Source organism: Poecilia reticulata, linkage group LG13, assembly GCF_000633615.1.
Source record: "Poecilia reticulata strain Guanapo linkage group LG13, Guppy_female_1.0+MT, whole genome shotgun sequence".
NCBI lineage: Eukaryota > Metazoa > Chordata > Actinopteri > Cyprinodontiformes > Poeciliidae > Poecilia > Poecilia reticulata.
Genome location: NC_024343.1, coordinates 16,700,761 through 16,720,243, shown reverse-complemented (window position 1 = coordinate 16,720,243; position 19,483 = coordinate 16,700,761). Strand labels below are relative to the sequence as shown.

The 19,483-nt window shown below is 39.7% G+C and overlaps 1 protein-coding gene across 8 annotated transcripts in view; it reads right to left on the bottom strand.

Moving 5' to 3' along the window:
* Positions 1-1,255: 1,255 nt before the first annotated feature.
* The window catches only part of dock10 (dedicator of cytokinesis 10), a 67,777-nt gene continuing 49,549 nt past the window's right edge, over positions 1,256-19,483 (bottom strand). For 3 of the 8 annotated variants that reach the window (XM_017308311.1, XM_017308308.1, XM_017308312.1), the window contains exons 31-56: positions 19,292-19,324; positions 18,532-18,710; positions 17,827-17,943; positions 17,191-17,299; positions 16,945-17,066; positions 16,037-16,151; positions 14,816-14,882; positions 14,368-14,415; positions 11,723-11,833; positions 11,217-11,326; positions 11,022-11,137; positions 9,605-9,742; positions 9,335-9,517; positions 9,129-9,239; positions 8,822-9,037; positions 7,880-7,937; positions 7,164-7,271; positions 6,487-6,593; positions 6,258-6,380; positions 5,940-6,053; positions 4,984-5,130; positions 3,726-3,936; positions 3,238-3,428; positions 3,048-3,148; positions 2,139-2,277; positions 1,256-1,712 (exon numbers count right to left, since the gene is read on the bottom strand). In XM_017308311.1, coding sequence (XP_017163800.1) covers positions 1,665-1,712; positions 2,139-2,277; positions 3,048-3,148; positions 3,238-3,428; positions 3,726-3,936; positions 4,984-5,130; positions 5,940-6,053; positions 6,258-6,380; positions 6,487-6,593; positions 7,164-7,271; positions 7,880-7,937; positions 8,822-9,037; positions 9,129-9,239; positions 9,335-9,517; positions 9,605-9,742; positions 11,022-11,137; positions 11,217-11,326; positions 11,723-11,833; positions 14,368-14,415; positions 14,816-14,882; positions 16,037-16,151; positions 16,945-17,066; positions 17,191-17,299; positions 17,827-17,943; positions 18,532-18,710; positions 19,292-19,324 — 3,122 coding nt within the window. In that variant the 3' untranslated portion in view covers positions 1,256-1,664. The remainder of the gene's footprint in view (positions 1,713-2,138; positions 2,278-3,047; positions 3,149-3,237; positions 3,429-3,725; positions 3,937-4,983; positions 5,131-5,939; positions 6,054-6,257; positions 6,381-6,486; positions 6,594-7,163; positions 7,272-7,879; positions 7,938-8,821; positions 9,038-9,128; positions 9,240-9,334; positions 9,518-9,604; positions 9,743-11,021; positions 11,138-11,216; positions 11,327-11,722; positions 11,834-14,367; positions 14,416-14,815; positions 14,883-16,036; positions 16,152-16,944; positions 17,067-17,190; positions 17,300-17,826; positions 17,944-18,531; positions 18,711-19,291; positions 19,325-19,483) is intronic. The other 5 variants (XM_017308309.1, XM_008425701.2, XM_017308313.1 and 2 more) reach the window with 5 other exon arrangements.

Below are 19,483 nucleotides of genomic sequence, written 5' to 3'. Positions count from 1 at the left end.
GATCAAACTCTCAAGCGAGGGAACAGAATCGAACTGAGAGGAAATATTTTGCAATCCTAATTGGCCAAACGCAGAACAGAAAACCAAATAAAATAACTCTTAAAATGAACTTGGATTTGTAAAATATATAATAAATTAGGTTAAAAAGAATGAGTTTCATTTGTACCTTAACTGTGCTTGAAATATAATCAGGTTTAAAAAGAAAAAAAAAAAAGTGAAAAATAACCTCACCGTGTCTAATGTGGTGTTTAAACTGGATACAAATGTAAGAAAGTCATCATACAGGGGCCAAACCGTGTATGTACTGTAAATAATACCTGTCAAAAATACAAAACAGCTAAAAATGTATCAGACAATTGCAACATAAAGCAGCATGTAAGAGAATAATGAGAAGGTTAATTAAAACTCTAATGCTCCCAGTTAAAAAGAGAAACAGCAAAAACGCCAGCGCTCCCTTAAAATCATTAGCACTTATGGATAATAAGACAGTATTAGAACAGGATGTCACATTATTATTAGCAGCATTATTTTGCATAAAGCACAGATTTAATTTGAAAAGATGTATCTTATTAAATATTACTGAAGTTCATATAAATATTAAATTGACTGTTTTGTATCAAGATGAGTTTCAGGATGAACAACAGGAATCCTGCCACGGCATCACCCAGATTTTAGATAAAGACAGAAGTGAAATGAATCAACACTCATACTTAATTTAACATTAACAAATTTTTATTCAAATCTCATACATAAAACTTTAGTTGTTTTTTTTGTTTGTTTGTTTGTTTTAAATTCAGCTAAACAAATATTAATATACTGTATACTTTATAAAAGGAGACATTTCAAACATTTTTTTTTTAAATAGTAATACTTCTTATTTACAATTTAAAACATGAAATCATAACGGTAACAATGCCATTTCAATTATAAAAAATGTTACAAAACATGTTTCTTCTTTTTTTGTTGTTGTTGTTTGTTTTTCTGGTTTCCGTTTGAAAATTGGCACGGCAATATCCGCTCAGAATGTCTCAACGATACAAAGTAGCAATGTGGAGCTGCTCTACATTCAGAAAGTAGCTGGAGGCCTACTGCGTAATACCTCGGATTCTTAGGACCTGCGTTCAAATCCGATGTTATTTTTCACATTAGTCTTCTTTAGATAGTTTGAAATACATTGGGATTCCGTACGTAAACAAAAATGTAAAAAAACAGTGCACCAGAAATGCACCTCCATCTCAGTAAGGTCACCGTATTCTAAAGGGCAAAGGGGCGTTGGGAGAGAAGGCGCATGTGTGTGTGTGTGTGTGTGTGTGAACAAATACATTGTACGTCTGTCAGTTTATATTAAATCAGCCTGGCAGGGGCGGGACAATCTGTACCAAACCAACACAAACAGTAGCTAACAGTCCAGGAGCCTGGCCTCTCTTTTGTAGACAGTCTAAACTCAACAATGGGACTACAGACTACCACAACCACGGTCTACACACTTCTTCTTCTCTTTTCTTGTCTTTTCTCTAAAAAAAAAAAAAAAGAAAAAAGAAAAAAACGCCAGTCACAGTTCCACTAATCTGCCGCTCCAAGCAGCAGCAAAAGCAAGATCACAATCAAAAACAATCAAATGAGCAACGCTGAGGCTCAAACTGGCACAAGGGATTTCTGGCTGTTCAGTAGGTGCTGTGTCGCTCCGTTCCTGGTTGTCTTGTGTGAGGAATCTAGACAAGGGCAAGAAAAGAAAGCTGGAGTTGGCACAGGAAAAATCTGCGTTTTGACGTAATAGCGCTTTGACTGATTCGACAGGTAGTTCAGTAAGCATGAAGCGAGGCGGCTTATGAGTGGTGACATGGCATAGCGGTTTTTAGGAGTGGACAGAGAGGAGGCACTGAAGGCAATTTGTCAAGCTACAAAAGTTGGGAGGAGGAAAAAAAAGGCAGAAAAAGCTGCAGTTTAAACAAACAAACAAACAAACAAAAAAAGTCCATGGAGTCCATGAAAATGCAGAATGTTTGATAAAAAAAATAAATAATGCAAATTAAAAGATGCAGTGCAAATGCAATCCAAATAAAGAAGCGAAACCTATTCAGAACAGGCACAAGATGGTAACAGAGTCAGTGGAGCTACGTCTCATTGTGATGTGAGACCTGTTCGTTCATGATGCCCGACAACTCAGTGAGCATGTCCCGGTAGTGAGCCCTCATCTCCTCCTGGTACTCCAGCTGGTCCTCCTTGATGAGGCGCTCATTCACGTCCAAAGCCTGACCGCAGGCCTCTGCGAACTGCCTGCAGAGGACAAATCAAGGAGTAGCTCACTTGTGGGCATGTCAGTAAATGATCGTTTTAAATGAGCGTATATGGGTAGCATGTTATTTAGGTGTAAAATTATCTAATTTTAGCATTTTATCCCTGTTGTGACTACAATGTGGATAATGAAAAATAGACATACTAATACTAGAATGTTTGTTAAAGTTAGCATTTCATAATAGTTGTGATTTTGTGCTTGTCGACTATTAATCCCAAATAGTTGATTAAGACCAAAGCTTTAGATTTCAAAATTCTGAACTTTTCTAGAGTCAGGTTCTGTCTACATTAACACCAAATACTAAAGTATTTGGTGTTAATGTAGACAGCAATGCAATGCTAATAGCAATGCTATTAAAGATAGCATTGCTATTGATAGCAACATGCTAATGCTAGTATGATGGCTGATCCTAGTATTTTCTTTCAATTTTTTTTTTCTTTTTAGATTTTCTTTACCCTTTGTAAAGAACAGGAAATGGCAGAAATGCAGGAAAGTTATCAGAATCAATAATCGGCTTCCCAGGACGGCTGCATTCAGGGCCTTGGCGTATGCAGCACTCTACCTCTATGCTACGCAGAGTTTCTGCTGCTAGCATGATTTGTTTATGACAAACTTTGGTTTCAGATTTTTAATTATCTATAAAAGGACATTTCCCAAAAGAGTTAACCATTTCCATGAATCAATTGTTTCAAAAATGTGCTCTAGACTCCTGTTTTCACTATAGCTGAAGTAGAAAACAGGAAAATCCTACCTGAAAATCTCTTTTAGGAGTTTGACCTGGTTGTCGGGATATTTCTTTGCATTCTTCTCCTCCAAAAATGCTCTGGCATAAGCCATAGGTCCTGCATTCACCTAGGAAGGACCAATCAGCAGCTATAAAACCAAATAGTGGCGTATTTGTATCTTTTTTTATTTTTATTTTTTTCTGGAGGAGCGCTTACTTTGACGCTAACGCTGCCTTGAAGTTTTAGCTGGAGCCGGATCATGTCCACCTCTTCCATGTTGCAGAGCTGGTTGAGCTCGGAAACTTTACGCGACATCTCATCGATGGCAACTTCGATTGGGTTCATCTCCGTGCTTTGCTGCTCCACCACCTGGATGCGCTTCTTTAGGTAGGGAAAGCTGGAACTTGCTGCAAAAATGTAAAAGCGTCACATCAAACATTAGCCAAATTCACCAAAAGACTCGAGTATTTTGTGTAACTTCTCGTTTGCAAAGCTAGAAAAGACGTTTAGAAAAAAAAATGAAACAAGATGTAATGGAAGAAAAAAAAAGGATCTTAGGTTTAACAAACTTGGAAGTTTTACTAAGACTTCAGGCATAGTAACTTTTCATTCAATGCACACTATTGGAATTAAAGATTGCTGAGCATAAAGCAGCCATCAAGCATAAAAACAGAAAACATGCAAACGGATAAACAAATACTAACTGGTCAGTATGGTGCGTCTCTTGCATTGCTCCTCCACATCTCCGTGCTTCTTCCCCGACAGGGTGAAGGGAGTCTCGAACACAAAGCGGTTGATGTTGTGGTGTCTCTCAAAGTCTGTTCTTTTGTCTTGTTGCTCTTTCTCATCAAAGTAGGGCACTACATATGTCACCTGAATGTAGGCGTACTTGGATTCCAGGTCTTTGGGATTTACCTGCATTGAATGAATGTTAGGCACAAATTGTGAAACTTTGGGAAAAAAAAATAAAAAATTAATAAAGATGAAACTTATTGGCAAAACGAATAAAGATGAAAAATTAGTACAACATTGATTTTTTAAAATTTTTTTTATTGCAGTATGATGCGAGAATGTTTTGAACCAAATCTTTTTATCTGAGATAAATTTTCAGGACCCTACTGTCAGTACTTGATTCAACTCTCTTTAGTGATAAGACTCCACCTGGCTTTCCCCTACGACATTTCTCAATGTTTGACCATTCCACTTTGCACTAACTCTACGTCATCCAGAGTCCTGGGTCTGCTCTTGTGCTCCATTTCCTGCAGCTCCCAGCACAGGCGTCTGGAAAACTACTCCAGTGTTAATTTGTTCATGTGTTTAAGGTCTTTATCCTACTTGAAGATCAAACAACAACCCCCTTTTTAGCTTACCGACAGATTCTGACATGTTTTATTAACATTTTCCTGATGTTTTACAGTTTATGATGCCACATACTCTTTTAATGTTATCAGGACCTTTGTAAAAGAAACATACCCATATCCTCCAACATGCTCAACATTAGGCCTGAGGCTCTTTTTTTACACATTCATCATTTGCTTCATGCCGACCACAGATGGAGAGTTTGTTACCAGGAAATCTTAGCTTCATTTGACCAGATCGCGGTTGTTCCAGTTGTGTTCAGCCAGCTTTATGAAATATGAAATAATTCTTTGCCGACTTTCTCTCACATTGATATTTGAGCCTTGTTAAATATCAATGCCATGTCATATCTTATAGTCATGCTCACTGTGTGCGGCGGCAAGATAAAAGTGGTTTCTCATCAGACCTTTGTTGTCTCGCTGTGACTGTAGATATGGGCAACTTTGGGAAAAGAGCTCAACGCACAGAATTTACACGAGGGCATTTTACAAATCTTTACCAACAGTGCAAATACTTGCTGAGGCTGCTCAATTTTTTCTAGATCACATCCACATGTAATAAAACCAAGTAGATAAACTGTTTGAGGAAACATTCTACCATTACCTTGTTAGAGTCCTGGATCATCTTCACATTGTCGGGTCCGAACTTGTCAGAGTAGAGTTTGAGTAATCTCTGGGAGATTTCAGACAAACCCGTCAGCTTTGGCTCTTTATAGATGAACTCTTTGCTCTCCTCCTCCTCAAAGAAGCCCTAAAAATCACACATGCAGATAACTAATCAGTGAAATATGGATAAACCATAATGCTTTCTTCATTCAAATTTCTGGAGTCAACGACGCTGCAAATAAACACACGTGATCGTGTTAAAGCACTTCACTCCGTCCTGTCAGCGTGTCTGTTAAAAGTTTCGGATGGAAGACTGGGGAGATAGTTTTCAAAGCAACACTGGGAACAGATGTCAAAGGTGAGTAAGGTTTACTGAATGTGTTGAATGTGGGTGCATGACATCAACCTGTCTTAATTTTTAGGTGGGGGGGGGGAAAAATAACTTGATCGTCAGGCGTTACGGGGAGTAAAGTGGACCACAACAAGAGCCACACTACCTTTCAAAGGGTCAGAGCAGCAGATGTTATTATTGGTAAAAAGGACAAGAGAGGTAAGAATGATTAGCACCAGGGGAAATGAAAACTTGAGGGCACTCGAGACTTACCGCAATCTTGGATTAAAAATATGATAAACAGGAAAGAAAAGAGCAAACAGAGAGATTAAGGATTCTGACTACAAAGAAAATTTTAGCTGTCTAATTTTATGTAAACAGACACTATTTAGAGCTCAGGATTGACTCCAAATCAAAGCAAAGTGTAACACTTGCATGATACCTAAATCACAGTAAATGCAGCTGTGGAGGCAAGTCTCTGCTTCGGACGTTGGGCGCCCAATTAGCGTCTCGTGAAATCATAACCACACTTTCCCAGCCAGCACGGAGTATTTACAGTCGATTCTGTTTATATTAGCCTGGTCAGCAGGTGTGTGCCTTCATTCACATTACTCATCACTCACTTGTCCGTAAAAAGCCACACGGTAATAGCGTCCAAAGAGCCGTTTTTCTGAGTTCACGACCTCCGTCACCTTCAGATACGAGCGATGAATGTCGTAGTACAGCTCCGACAGCCTCTGTGGAAAACACGGAGTAGCACACAAACTTAGACAGATATGGCGGTTATTTATATGGCACCAATTCACAACAAATATCATTAAATTATAATACTTTTCCAATACGTATTCAAAACTGTATGCAATCCGATTCATTTCCATTAAATAATGCAGTCCGACTGTAGCTAAGAATACAGTGAATCGCATAACGACCGTAAACGTTACCTTGAAGTCCCTCCTCTTCTCAAAAACAGCGATCACGGGTTTGTTTATGTCTGCAATAAGCTCATATCGCTCAGATTTCCACAGATAGTCCACACACAGCTCCAGCTGCTCCACCAAAGTGTCCTAAAAGCATAATCCAACATATATTTTTAAAATACTAAACTACTATTATCCATAAATGATAATCATGGATTTGTTTTTTTTGTTTTTTGTAAAAGTGAACACTGACCTCAGTGTATGGCGTATCTTGTGTACCTGTATCTTCCTTCATAGCACCTTCCTCCTTAACATTGGGGCTAATGCACATAAATGCTGCCCAGCCCATGGAGAACGAAGCTAGAGTGACAGACGGGTAAAACTGACATTAGGGCAATTCAGATTATATGCAGTGCAGATCTTCAGATTTCCCACTTAGGTGTTCTGCTAATGGTGTTGAAGTCAGTCAAAGCTTTTCAAAGCCGTTGAACGTTTTCCACATTTTCTCTTGATAAGAACCACAAACGTTAAAGTATTTTCTAGGGTCTTATGAAAATCCCAAATAAAACCAGTTGAAATTTGCGTTTATAAAACGGACAAAATGTGAAGCACCTGCGTAAAATACAATGTGTAATCAGGCATCCGTTTTTGCCGCCTTGCACAAAATTAACATCATTCAGTGTAAATTGTGACGTATCCTATCAAACGAAACTGGTGTTGACTGTCATTTTATTTCCTCAAACACCTGACATCAAAGCTGAAAGGCTCATTCCTATAATCTGGACGGAAATTATACAACCTACAGGAGAGAAGATGCTAAAACGAACACCTGACATAGTTTACGTCTAGCTCTTCTTTCAACGTCAACACGTTAGAATAGCTTATGTGAACTCCCAGCCCCTCCAACCCAGCAGGCCCCCAGGCGCTCACACTCACTGTCTTGATCTCGGGAGGAAGTTAGTAAGGAGCTACAGTTAAAGACAGGGCTTTCTTCGGGGGACACACAGGACATTCCGGCTTTGTCGGCTCTCCAGTAGCCTGTTTGGTGGGAGGGGAGGAGGAGCAGCAGGTTTATAAAAAAAATATGCGTCCACTTGGTTTTATCTGCTATGCTTGAGGACGAGACTCACAAAGCGGCTAAGCAACAGTAGCTATGGGCTGGGTTAGTGAAGCGCATGCAAATGGATGCCGGGCACATTTGGCTAAAGATGCAGGCTTTGTATGAGGATGCACAGACAAAAGGAGCGAGTGGAGACAAAGAAACATATGAGAATGTGTAGAGATCAGCCTAGAGTTTGACAAGAAACCAAGAGACTGTTAATCAGAGCTAAATATCTTCACTACAACTGTGCAAGTAAAGTAAATCAGCTTCACATCATTAGCAATCTGCACTAAGCCACTGTGCACATATTCCACTATTTTAGAAAGAAATTATGTCTCAAAGCTTCAATGATTGTATTAAATGTGAAAAACAGTTTGCAGATTAAAATATGTATATATAGCTGTAAGTACAGTAGCAGAACTTATCATGTAGGCAGAAAAGAACAGAAATAGATGCTCCGTAAAAGCAGAGATTTTTGGGCACAAAGTTACACAGACAGACCATGCTGCAAAAGAAAGCTTGTTAAATTTAAGCTTGGACTAACCTCTCCTCTTCAGCGATTCAGCAATCAGGGCTGAGATGTGGATGTAGCACATAGCAGCCTAAGAAGAAAACGTCAACAAATGCAGTTTTCAGGTCAAATCGAACGGCAGAAGGTGATACATGCAGTAAAACATTCCAAAGCATAAATAAAATGGATAAAACAACAACGTAGCAAATGAGTGAAACTGAAAAATCATGTAAACTGTGCCTAGCTTTTAAGCTAACCCCTCTGCATAAAAGCCTCGCGAGAAGGAGCAAGACAGCTGTTTCGTGGTAGTAACATAAAATAAAAAACAAAACCTACATAGCGTGATAAAAATTCTTAAAGCAGGTTTTCCTGCTGCTGAAAAAAAAAAATAAGCCACATTAACCATTACAGTTACATTATTTATGTTATACAGACTATTAATCTGATGTTTTTTGATTTATAAATTTGGACAGGTTCTAAAAATCTCCTTTAGTTGAAATCAAAGAACAAAAATATTATGTATGGAAGTTTTAGACGTCTCAAACCGTAACTTTGAAAAACCTTAACATATACGGTTTTTGGTCTCAGGCATGACCAAGACTTTATAAATGCAGTCTCAAAATGGTACATTGTTATAGTGTAATGTCAAGCAGGAAAAACTGTTGTGTCATTTTCACCATTGGTTAGTGAGTTAAGTGGAACACAATAGTAAGACTAATGTACACCACTTAATATTGATTAAATTTAGGTTGGTATGTTACTCCACTTCAAAGGTACCAAGGTTTCAAGAATACAAGTGGCAGTTATTTTAATGAAGCATAAGACTGAGGTTAGGTAAGGACATATGCCTTTCCCTAAATGACTCAGATCCATATCAGTAAAATTACAAAAAATTCTGAACGAGACGTCCCAAATTGAAAGTGTTTCAAAAGTCACTGAGGTGAGATCAGCCAAAGAAAATCTGAGATGTCTGACCTCAGACAAGTCCCCGTTGCGGACGTGAACCTTGGCCATGCTCTCCAGCCAGGTGCGTCGGAGCTCGGGCGTGCTGGCGTAGGAGTTAGCCAGACTGTACTGCAGGTCCACCAACATTTCTGGGTCTTTCTCATGCTCCTTCATTTGGGCCGTGGCCATCAGGACCGTCCTGATCCGTTTGGTCAAATCCTTCACCTCAGCAGGGAACGGTGTGCTCTGAAGGAATTTGAAGAACATTCCTCACTTTAAAATCTTGATGATTCTCAAAAGCCACATGACCACAACACAGCTCTTAAACTTGCGTTACCTTGAGCGGCACATCTCCGTTGGCAAAGTTGTTAATGATGGCCAAGGATTGTTGAAACCTCGAGCCTCCAATTCCAGCATCTGCGATCAGCTGGCTCACTGCTTTGATAACCTGAAGTGGAGACAGAGGCTCAGCGTGGCTCTGGAAGAACCCTTGTATACTTCCATTACCATGAATCAAAAGCGGGGTGGGGGGGGATCACCGACCTGCAAATGTGAGCGGACGATTGATTTGCCTTTTGTAAACTCAAAGTTTTGCCTCATGAAGAAATAGAGCAAGGCAGCCGCCTCCGTCTGGGTGGAGCTGGATCGATGGTTACAGCATTTTAGGATCTCATAGCACAGACAGCCACACAGGTCTGCCTTACCCTGGAAGAACGCGCTGGGAAACTGCAGAACGAAAGGACCGTCAGACCCAACGTCACATGAGAAAAGCTAGCGGAAGTCTTCGAATGCATTTTTGAACGCTTGCTGGACCTTCTGCACAAAGAGCCTGAGCGCAGCAAAGACGTGGCGCAGGGTCGCTGTTGACTGGTTGATCTGAAAGAAGAGCAAGTAGGTGTCCAGCACCTTCTTCATCAAAGTGTTCTGCCCTTCGTCCTGCAGCAACTGCTTCTATATGTAGTAAGGGGAATAAAAGAGAAACTGTGTGTCATTGTGGTAGTTACATTTAATAATAGGAATCAATATCGCTTTAGATATTTAAATTTTGTGGGGGGATGAAATCCAATATGACACAAAATGTTTGAAATAACAGCAACACATGATGGATTTGTGGGGGAAAAAAAAAGAAAGAGTGCAACTTTGGAAGATGGAAGAAAAATAAACCCAATTAATAAAAAAAATGATTACATTTTCAAAAATTAAACGTAATCATCATTTTGTGAAAAAATATTGCACCCCATTACTGAACCATGAATAATCTGTATTTAACCACATTTCTTTGGCTTTATTTCTCTAGTCAACGTCTGAATAGCTTAAAAAAAAAAGAAGGATTTTGGAGTGGCCTAGACAGAGCCCAGTCTTTGATCCGATTGAGGTGCCAAAGCATGAGTTTAAACAAGCTGTTCATGCTCAAATACCCTTCAGTGGGATTGGATAAAGAAATTCTTCAAATAAATCTGGGCCAACATTCCATAACTGAATGTTGGCCCATTGCATGATAGCAATATTTTCTACTGGGGGAGGGGGGAGGGGGGCACAACCAGGTTGGTTTGTGATATAATCGCACATAACAAACGAAATCATCCTTTAAAAACTGCATCGTGTCATAACTTCTGCTCAAATGAGGATTCTTATTTGAATATTACTTTTGTTTCCTGGCTGGAACGATAACTGACATTGGTTCTGATTAGTCCACTATTGTCTTGTTTTCAATATTTTAGCTGTGAATTATGGCTCTGTTTTAACATATATTATTTAGCTCATTTGATATTAGAAGAAAAATAACTAATATCAAGTATGTTTCAAGATAATTGTATTCCTTTTTCGTCCTGTCCTCTAATTCTTAAACTTGGACTTCTTCCTTGGTTTACTTTTATCTTTAATTTGTTTTATCCTTTCTATTCTGATTTAATCTTGCACCGACAACTAATGAAGTATGTGAAAACAAAAAAGCCATGCAGACATGACCTTTCAAGTGCAGAAAGTGCAAAACTGCTTTTTCTTGCCACCAGGTGGCAGTAAAAGATCAAGTAATAAGCTGCCGAAGCCATAATTTACACCACAATCCCTCCTGGATTCAACATACATTTACAGTAAATAGTTTAAGCATTTGTTACCACAATTCAACTTTTTTGACTGTTTTGTTACAAAACGCCATTTGATTCTTAAACAAGAAACAAAGAAGATAAATACGCAGGCTGTCGTTTTGGCTGTGCAGCGTGATGCAGACCTTATGATGGTGAACAAAGAGCTCTAGTACATCCAGCACGGTCAGAGCCACCTCTGTGGACAGGTTGGCCTCGATGTCTGTGGGACTCAGCGTGTCGCCGTCCTGGATGCTCCCATCTGCAAACGGAATCGAGCGTGGGTTGTAATGTCAATCCAACTAAGGCGGCGCTACAATCCTCTCGGTCTTGTGTTTTACCCGTTTCCATCATCTGCAGCAGCTTTGGGTTCATGAGGGCGTTCTTGCCCCTGATGATGGGCATGGTCTGGGAGCGAGCGTGTCGGTGGCCTTCCCCTCCAGAGGCCATCCTGGGGACGACAGCGAAGAGCGCGGTTTAGAAATTAAACAACTGTTGCTGCAGGAATTAACCTACAGAGAATAAGACACTTTTATGCGACGTAATAAATAGTAACAACACATGACGGTCAGTAGCTATGAGGAGGGGCATGCTCAAAACACAGCTACCATATGTGGCATGGAAACACAGTGATATAAAAAAAAATGAATATACATAAAGCAAAATTTTTTTTTATTTTTTATTTTATCTACTTGTAAATTTCATCTATAGTTGCATTTTCTAGGGATTCTTGTTATTAAAGCTAACCAGACATCATTAATATCAAGAGTACTCAGACTCAGCATCTTCATCTCAACTCATCGTCGTCATCATCATCATCATCATGGCTGAGGTGGAGGATGATTACCATTGTGGGAAGAGGCTCGAGTGTTGAGAGGACTGGGAGGGGTTGCTAGAGCCCTTCAGGGTGCCATTGGCCTGGGTTGCCTGGGCCAGCTTTACTGCCGCTGCTAGCTTCCTGTTCACAAGCCAACCACATCACAGCTAACGTTAGTTACTGTAGTTAAAGCAATCAATGTTTTTTTTATTTATTATGCCCATCATGATCCTAACTGTGAGTGGCAAGCTAATGGCCGTCTTGTTGCATGCTTGCATAATCAATCGAAGACCTTCATGTAAACGAGATGCACATCGGGGAGGTTTTAGCTCTTTTGTGGCCTTACACAGGTATAGCAGCTGGCTCACGATGTGTGTGTGTTCTATTTCCCCAGCAAAGCAAAACGAAACGCAAAAAAAGCATTCAAGATCTGCAAAAATTGACCTTGGTATAGGATGAGAGAGCAGCTGGAGTTGGGGGAAAAAAAGAAATTCAGCTCGTACAGAGTGGGAAGGTCAGCCAGATGGAAAATCAATTGTTTTAGTTTGCCATTAGTATAATCCTACCAGAACTGAAGTGATGAACAAAAGGTTAGAGTTTGCATTAATGTAATACAAATATCAGCGTCAGAATTAAAACGTGTGGATTTGATCATGCTGAACGTCAGCAATCAGATACCTGACCTCAGCGTAGGTTTGTCTAGGTAAACACTTGCTGCCTTTGTAAGACAAAAAAAAAAAAGGATATGGAAATGTTGCAGATGGATTCACAGAACAGAGGATTCCATGCACCATCAGTGAGAAAAAATATATATACATATAACTATACAATCAACACAGGAGAAGCAATCAAGTAAACACAGATAAGTGCTCGATTGATGCAATACATCATACATGTGCAGCAACATGGATGGTCACCATGCACAAAGCAGGGGGGAGACATGCAATACGATGCAGTTTACAGTACAATGTTTAACAGTGACATACTTTATTAATGTGTCAGATAGTGTAGATAACCAAGGTGACCCTTGGCTATGTACAAGGGTCAGCGTAGGGTCGTGATAATGCAGACTGGGAGTTAGCTAAACTATTTAGGAAAGCATAACTTAGCAAACAATTCTTTTCCAAAATATGAACATTAGGGGGAGAGGGGATACTGGAGGTAGTTTTCAGTTGTCAATATGGTGTGCAAAATAAAGTCTGGGTACGCATAAGGGTAAGATATGGACGAAGCTATTTGAAAGGAAACTGCACTTTCTACGACTTCACGGGTTTGAAATTCATTCAAGTTGAGAGAAAGACTGCAGATAACAGAAAGGCTCTGGTTTCCTGTCCCAACATCTGTCTGTTATAGAACGTGTTGAATTTGGAAATGGTGGCGACCACTTGGAAATCTCAGAGCGAAGGATCGACACTCTGGAGTATAAATGGAAACTGATGTTTCAGTAATGCTGGCCTCAACAGAAGGTATACGTATTTTTGTCTTTCTTTGAAGGACCAGTAAAACGGCGTTTTAAAGTGATTGTTTCTGCACAAGTCACAATGTTACATCCACTTTGAAACTAAAGAATGAATGACTTCTTATATGAGGCTTAACTTAAGAAAAAAAAATCCATCTGTAGGTCAAAGCTTTACAAAAATACTAGGAGGTTTAGAGTTTGGCTGCAAAATTCTTGTTGCTGCATCTCTTATAACTGCTGGATTTTGCACTATGTGAGAATTATGGAAGGATTTTAATGTCAAACCTGGACACAGCTCCCCCCTCTGGACAACTTAATACAATGTGCCAAGACTTGAAGCCTGTATTGTTGTCTGGCTTGCAGGCTGGCTACACACTGCTCATGCACTTCACCCCTCCTGACCTACAACCGGTGCCCACACTGACTCAGCCAGGCGCTTAGAAAGGCAGACACTGATACACGCACAGGCGTACGGCGGTGAATCCCCCCGTGGCCTGGTATTACAGACGAATGTTAAGCAGCTAGCTTAGCCACGACCGAGAGCCTTTATCAGTCTCCCAGCTATCCATATTCAGTTAAAGCCTCCGCATACAGAAAATCCGTGTGTTCATTCAGTTTTTTTTTTTGTTGTTGTTGTTGTTTTTTGGAGGGCTTACACATCTGAGTCCTACTGCTGAAAGGAAAAAGACGGTTAATTTAATTAGCTGCAAGGAACCAAAAGATGGAAGGGTCTTGCAGTGCCAGTGGCTCTGCTCCAACAAGAGCAGACACTCACATCTCAACCCCCATCCTGAGCTTTCCAACTCCTACAGCGCAAAATCCAGCAGTGATTCTTTCCTCGCAGCACGATCCAGGAGTTTCACCTCCCTCCCCCTCCCTTCTTTCCGTCTTTTTCCCTCCTTATCCATCTTCTTCTAGCGAAGCTCATCCGCGAGCATGCACACGCATGCAAAGCACATATTAGTATTTCTGCCCGACCGTGCCCAATTAATTTATTTGCGCGTGCGCTCCAACACGTCTGAACGCGGCTCCATTTATGCATGTGTGCAACCATGATTATATGAATTATGTATCAGGTGGTCGAGGGCGTGGAAACTCTCAGCTGCAGCAGGTAATAGGTTTTTTTTTTCTTTTCCCCCCATATCAGTAGCTTTGTGAAGAAAGCATGTGAACAACACATCAATTGAGAAGAAAGCAAAGAGAGACATGGACATACCTGGCTATGTGGCGTTTCCCCAGAAACCTGAAGTGCTGAAGACAAAGCCTGAGGAAAAAAAAACAAAACAAAAAAAAACACCCATTTGGAAATGTCTTGTGTTTCAAAGGTTAAACGGGGAAAAGAAAGTATCTCGGAGAAAATTGTGCAGGATGCGAACTAGCATAGATGCTGACACAAACAGGAAGCATAGAAAGTTAATTTAATGCACTCCTCTGTGGATTGGGATCTTGGACTAAAATCACAATCTGTTTTTCTTCTCTTGCTGTGTCATTATTTTCATCTGTTCCCTTCTGGCCATGTTTCTTCTCATTTGCCTTTTTCCCACCCTTGGCTGTCTCTGATTTTTTTCGAATTGCCTTTAGGTTACTTTTATAATCAGCCGAATATGACTTGTGGTACTGCTCTTTCAACAACAACAACAACAAAAGAAATTAAAAGGTCTTACTCCAGGATGTTAAAGAAGTCTGAGATCTCCTGGTGTATGGCCCGGTGCCAGTAGGATACCAGCACATCTGGAAACAGTGGGGAAAAAAAATTGATCAAGTCACAAACATTTCTGATTAGCTGAGTATTGTTTGTAAAATCAGTGCTTTAACTCAGTTATTCATGCAGCTCAGGAGTCAACGCCCACAAGGCTTTTCGGGAAAAAATGTCAAATTGTTTCACCAATGCTACATTCCGAAACAAAAATGAAAACACAGCCAAATGTTGTGGAAGTATTGCAACTTTAACAGATTTGAGATGATGCACCGTCACCGTGACACGCATGACTCCATGTCCGGTAACAAAAACATTCAGAGATGTGGCTAATTTGGAGGTTAACACCTTGATTTTTTTTTTCTACGTTCATCAAACCAGCATTATTCTGCTGAAAAAAGGCCACAGTTATCAGAGAGTGACAATCATAAAAGGCAGTACTAGGTCTGTAACAAAGCTTACATAGGTGGCATGTGTGTGTCAGAGTAACTTTAATTTTGACTGAGGAGCGTTTTGGTGCCAGAGGTACACAAAGTACAGTACAGTCCTGTTTTGGTAATCACATATCCAGACCCTGACAGGTCTGTGACTATGCATGTCTATAGACAGCTGAATGCAATGCAGTGTATGTTCTGCAAGCTTCAAAGAATCTTGGTTGGCCACAACTGGAAGAGTGTTTCCAGTTCAACATTCTTCCTTCCTTGGACCACTTTTGGTAGTGATGCTCTCTTGGGTCTTTAAGCAATCACAATTTGTTTCTTGTTAAATTTGCTCAAATCCTTACGCTTGCCTTTTCTCCTCCTTGAAACCCATCAAGTCGGGGTAAACGATGTTTATTTACCTAATATATTCCACCCACAAACTGATGTCAGGATGTAGAGATAATAGGAGGCATCTACTTCAGCTGTCAGTGGTTATAATATCATGCTTGATCTGTACTCACCCCAGGACTTGGGATATACAACAAACCAGTGCCATTTTTTTTTTTAAATGGATAAAAATTTGAAAAAACTAAGTAGGTCTAGTTGAAATGCAAATTTTAAATCTCAAGATTTCCACTGCAATTTATCGGAGTCATTAACTGAGCTGTCCTGTCCTAGTTATATAATAATAATAATAATAATAATAATAATAATAATAATAATAATAATAATAATAATAATAATAATAATAAAAACACATTTCTTGCCTTCAGATATCGTCTTCATGATGTGTAGAAAGCACATGAGGAGACTTCTGGTCTCTGCCTGGTCCAGCTTGTCACAGCGAGAACCATAACCAATGAGAGACTGTGGACGAGCAAACTAAGACAAAGACACCAAAAGAAAAAGTTAGTCAAAAATAATCTGTCAGCAATGTGATAATGGACCTTTTCATCTCCCCTTCGATTGCTATTTAGGTAACAGAAAAGACAGAAATTTTATTTATTTTTTTATAAAATGCAAAAATCAATCATCCAGAGATCTGAATCAGACTATTTTCCGCCTGGTTCTTATTAGGGACCATGAGGTAGAATACTGAAAAATCAAAACCAAGAAGTACTATTCACTAAATGCTTCCAATCCTAGAACACACATCGTGATGAGTCTACAAAAAACAACTTAATGTATCCATTATTTTGCACTTGCGTTAGTTACATAAATATTAAATCAATGTTAAGGAAACTACCTTTATCAGATAATCTACAGCATGGAGTTCAAAGTTCAAAGCAGTGGTGGACAACAAAAATACATCTTTTTAAAAAATTATTAAAAATGCAACTTTCCTGTGATATTTTCTATGATTACCTGCTCAACAAAAACTAAATACAATAATAATTGAACAAAACAAAGTATTCGGACTTCTGTAGGTACACTGTCCATTTACACGAACAAATATCAGCATTTATTTTCATAACAGGCTCAAAACGTCTCATTTTTCTATATTTCTCTATAAGTAAATAAATATTTTTAACATTTATTCTGGAGGATTGAGGACAGAAAAATGCAAATACAAACATAACCTAAACAATTTTTTGCACCATCTGAGAAAGGAAAAATCTGCTTTTCATAACAAAAAGGAAATTACAATGGCTCTCTCAAATGTTCCCTCTCTCACCTTCTCACATCCATCCATCTTTTCACTGTTTCTGTCACTGTTGCTAGGGTTGGAGTCCACGCTGATCAGAGAACCTCGGGAGTCAGCCTGGTTACCCGTAGCAACCGCCAAGGATGAAAAAGCTGGTGCAGGGTAGGAGGAGCAGGAAGAGGACGGGAGGGAATCGGCGTCATTGTCTCGATTCGTATATTTTTTTTACAGAAGGTCGGCTCGCAACGCAGACAGGCGCATACTGCACTGGCGTACCTGTAATTGAATTGAGCACTTCTTTGGAAAACGAGGCGTCCACAGAGTTTCCGTGGCGAGTCACCCCTCCCGCCACTCCCCCGCTAACGCTTACGTCATCTCGAGAGCCCTGCAAGGCGGGCAGGCAGAGAAGCAAAGAGAAAAAGATCAAACGCTTGTCGTCCACAGTGTTTCTAAACCTAAAATTAATTATCAACACAAATAATTTTAAATAAGTCTTGTTTTATTCAGTCCAGACTTTGAAGAACTGGAACCTGTTTTTGAAAAGTATGACATATAAACCAGAAAAAACCAAAAAAAGCTAAATAATTAGGCTAAACTAAAGCATTTCCAAACCTTGGGCACATATATAGAATATATATGTCAAGGTTATTGACATTTGACCAGAACCTTCAAAGAAGTGGAAGCTGGTCATTAATCATTCATTTGATAGACTTTTTGAAGCAAATGCAGAGAAAATCCCCACTTGTACAACGACGAAAAAAAACAAAAAAAACAATTGTCTAGGGAATAAATGCTGCATATCTGTCCTAGAGAAAAGCTTCTACTGTCCTTTCGTTTATAAACTAAACTTTTATAAACGGTGCAAGCTAGGTGTGCAGGAACTCAGAAACATTGTCGATCTCTCAGACTTACTTGGTCACTTGACGTGAAGTAGATGGGGAAGAGGTCCCTGAGGAAGAATCGAGGCATGTTGTCTAAAATCAGTCCATACAGAGGCAGATAGAGGGATGCGATTCTCGCCTGCTTCTCCTGGAAGAAAAAATAAATAAAAATCACCCGGCGAAAAAGAATTAACACATGAAGATTATTAGACAATCAATATTAGGTTTAGAAAAACAGCCTATTTTCTCATATTAACATGACTTGAATGGCTAACACAATGTTTAATGTTTTAGGCTTTTTAAAGGAAATAGGAAAAAAAAAAACTGCAAATTTCTTTCAAATGACAACCTTCCCATTTTCCACATCCTACCCCTCTTGTGACACATTGGGTTTTGACTCAGACCTCAGGAGACTCGGTCAGGGTCCAGACCGTTTGTTGTGGTTGGCACTGCTTATCCGAGGGCAGATTACAGACTTAATCTGATCTAGAAACTTCCCAGCATTCATTAAGAAATCCTGACCGTTGGTTGCAGCTGTCATGAATAATTACGTTTGTGTGTGTGTGTGTGTGTGTGTGTGTGTGTGTGTGTGTGTGTGTGTGTGTGTGTGTGTGTGTGTGTGTGTGTGTGTGTAAATATTTTTTCTACGGATGAGTCATAATTGAACGATTTCTGCTGTGTGCTCATGAGTCATTTTTATGCCTTTTGAGTTTTCTTCAAAGCAGAGCGCATCTACCTTGGTGGCGTAGCGTGAATCCAAAGAGTGCTTGGCCATCAAGGTCTTCAGCGTGGCCAAGGCTAGGTGCCTCAGGTCCTGCTCATCCTGGAGAGCCAATCCCAGCTCTCGGAGCAGCAGCCCTGTGAGGAAGTGCTTCCTGCAGAACTCTCCAGTCAGGTTGTACTCAGGCACTGAAACTAAATCGAGATAGAAATTAGAAAATTAGCCGAGTTGCAAAAAGGCTTGTGACAATGTTTGATTGGCCTCAGTTAGTTTGAGAACTTCTTTACTTTACGAAGTCTGCTGCTCACTTTAGTTAGAGGAAAGCAGAGCGGCCCCAAAACTGTATCCAAGTAAGAGCAGCGACGCTTCCGATCGTCATTAACAAGTAATTAACCAAAGAAATACTTTTGGAAAAGAAAATGACAAAAACTACTGAGAAAAGTGACTGTTTCAGTGTTAAATCTGATTTACTTTTCAGAGATTATTAGACAGACAGAAAATTTATGAAAATAAGATCATGTGCAAGTTCTGCTATTAAACATTAGAATAGAAAAAAAAATAAAGCAACAGACAAATTTCCACATAAAGAATGTGCATAACATAAACCTTTTGAAACAAGCACCTCCAGTACATAATGTACGTATGTCTGATCTGCGCAACTATTTCTAGTGAAAATACTGTATATATTGTGTGCTTTATATGCGCTGAACAAAAAATGATGGGGAGACAAACAGGACAGACAACAGTGTAAAAAGGACTGAATGGAGATATTTACCATGAGCGCTCTGCAGCTCTGGGGATGCATGATCTGACATGGTCACATAAAACGACAGAAAAACGGCACAAACAGAAGGACAGATGGACTTGATGTTAATGGACATAAAAAAAAATAAATGAAAATGAGATCTACTCGGTGAATGGCTTCAACCGCATAAACGAGAAGCGGCTGTGAGCTGCAGGGAATCTT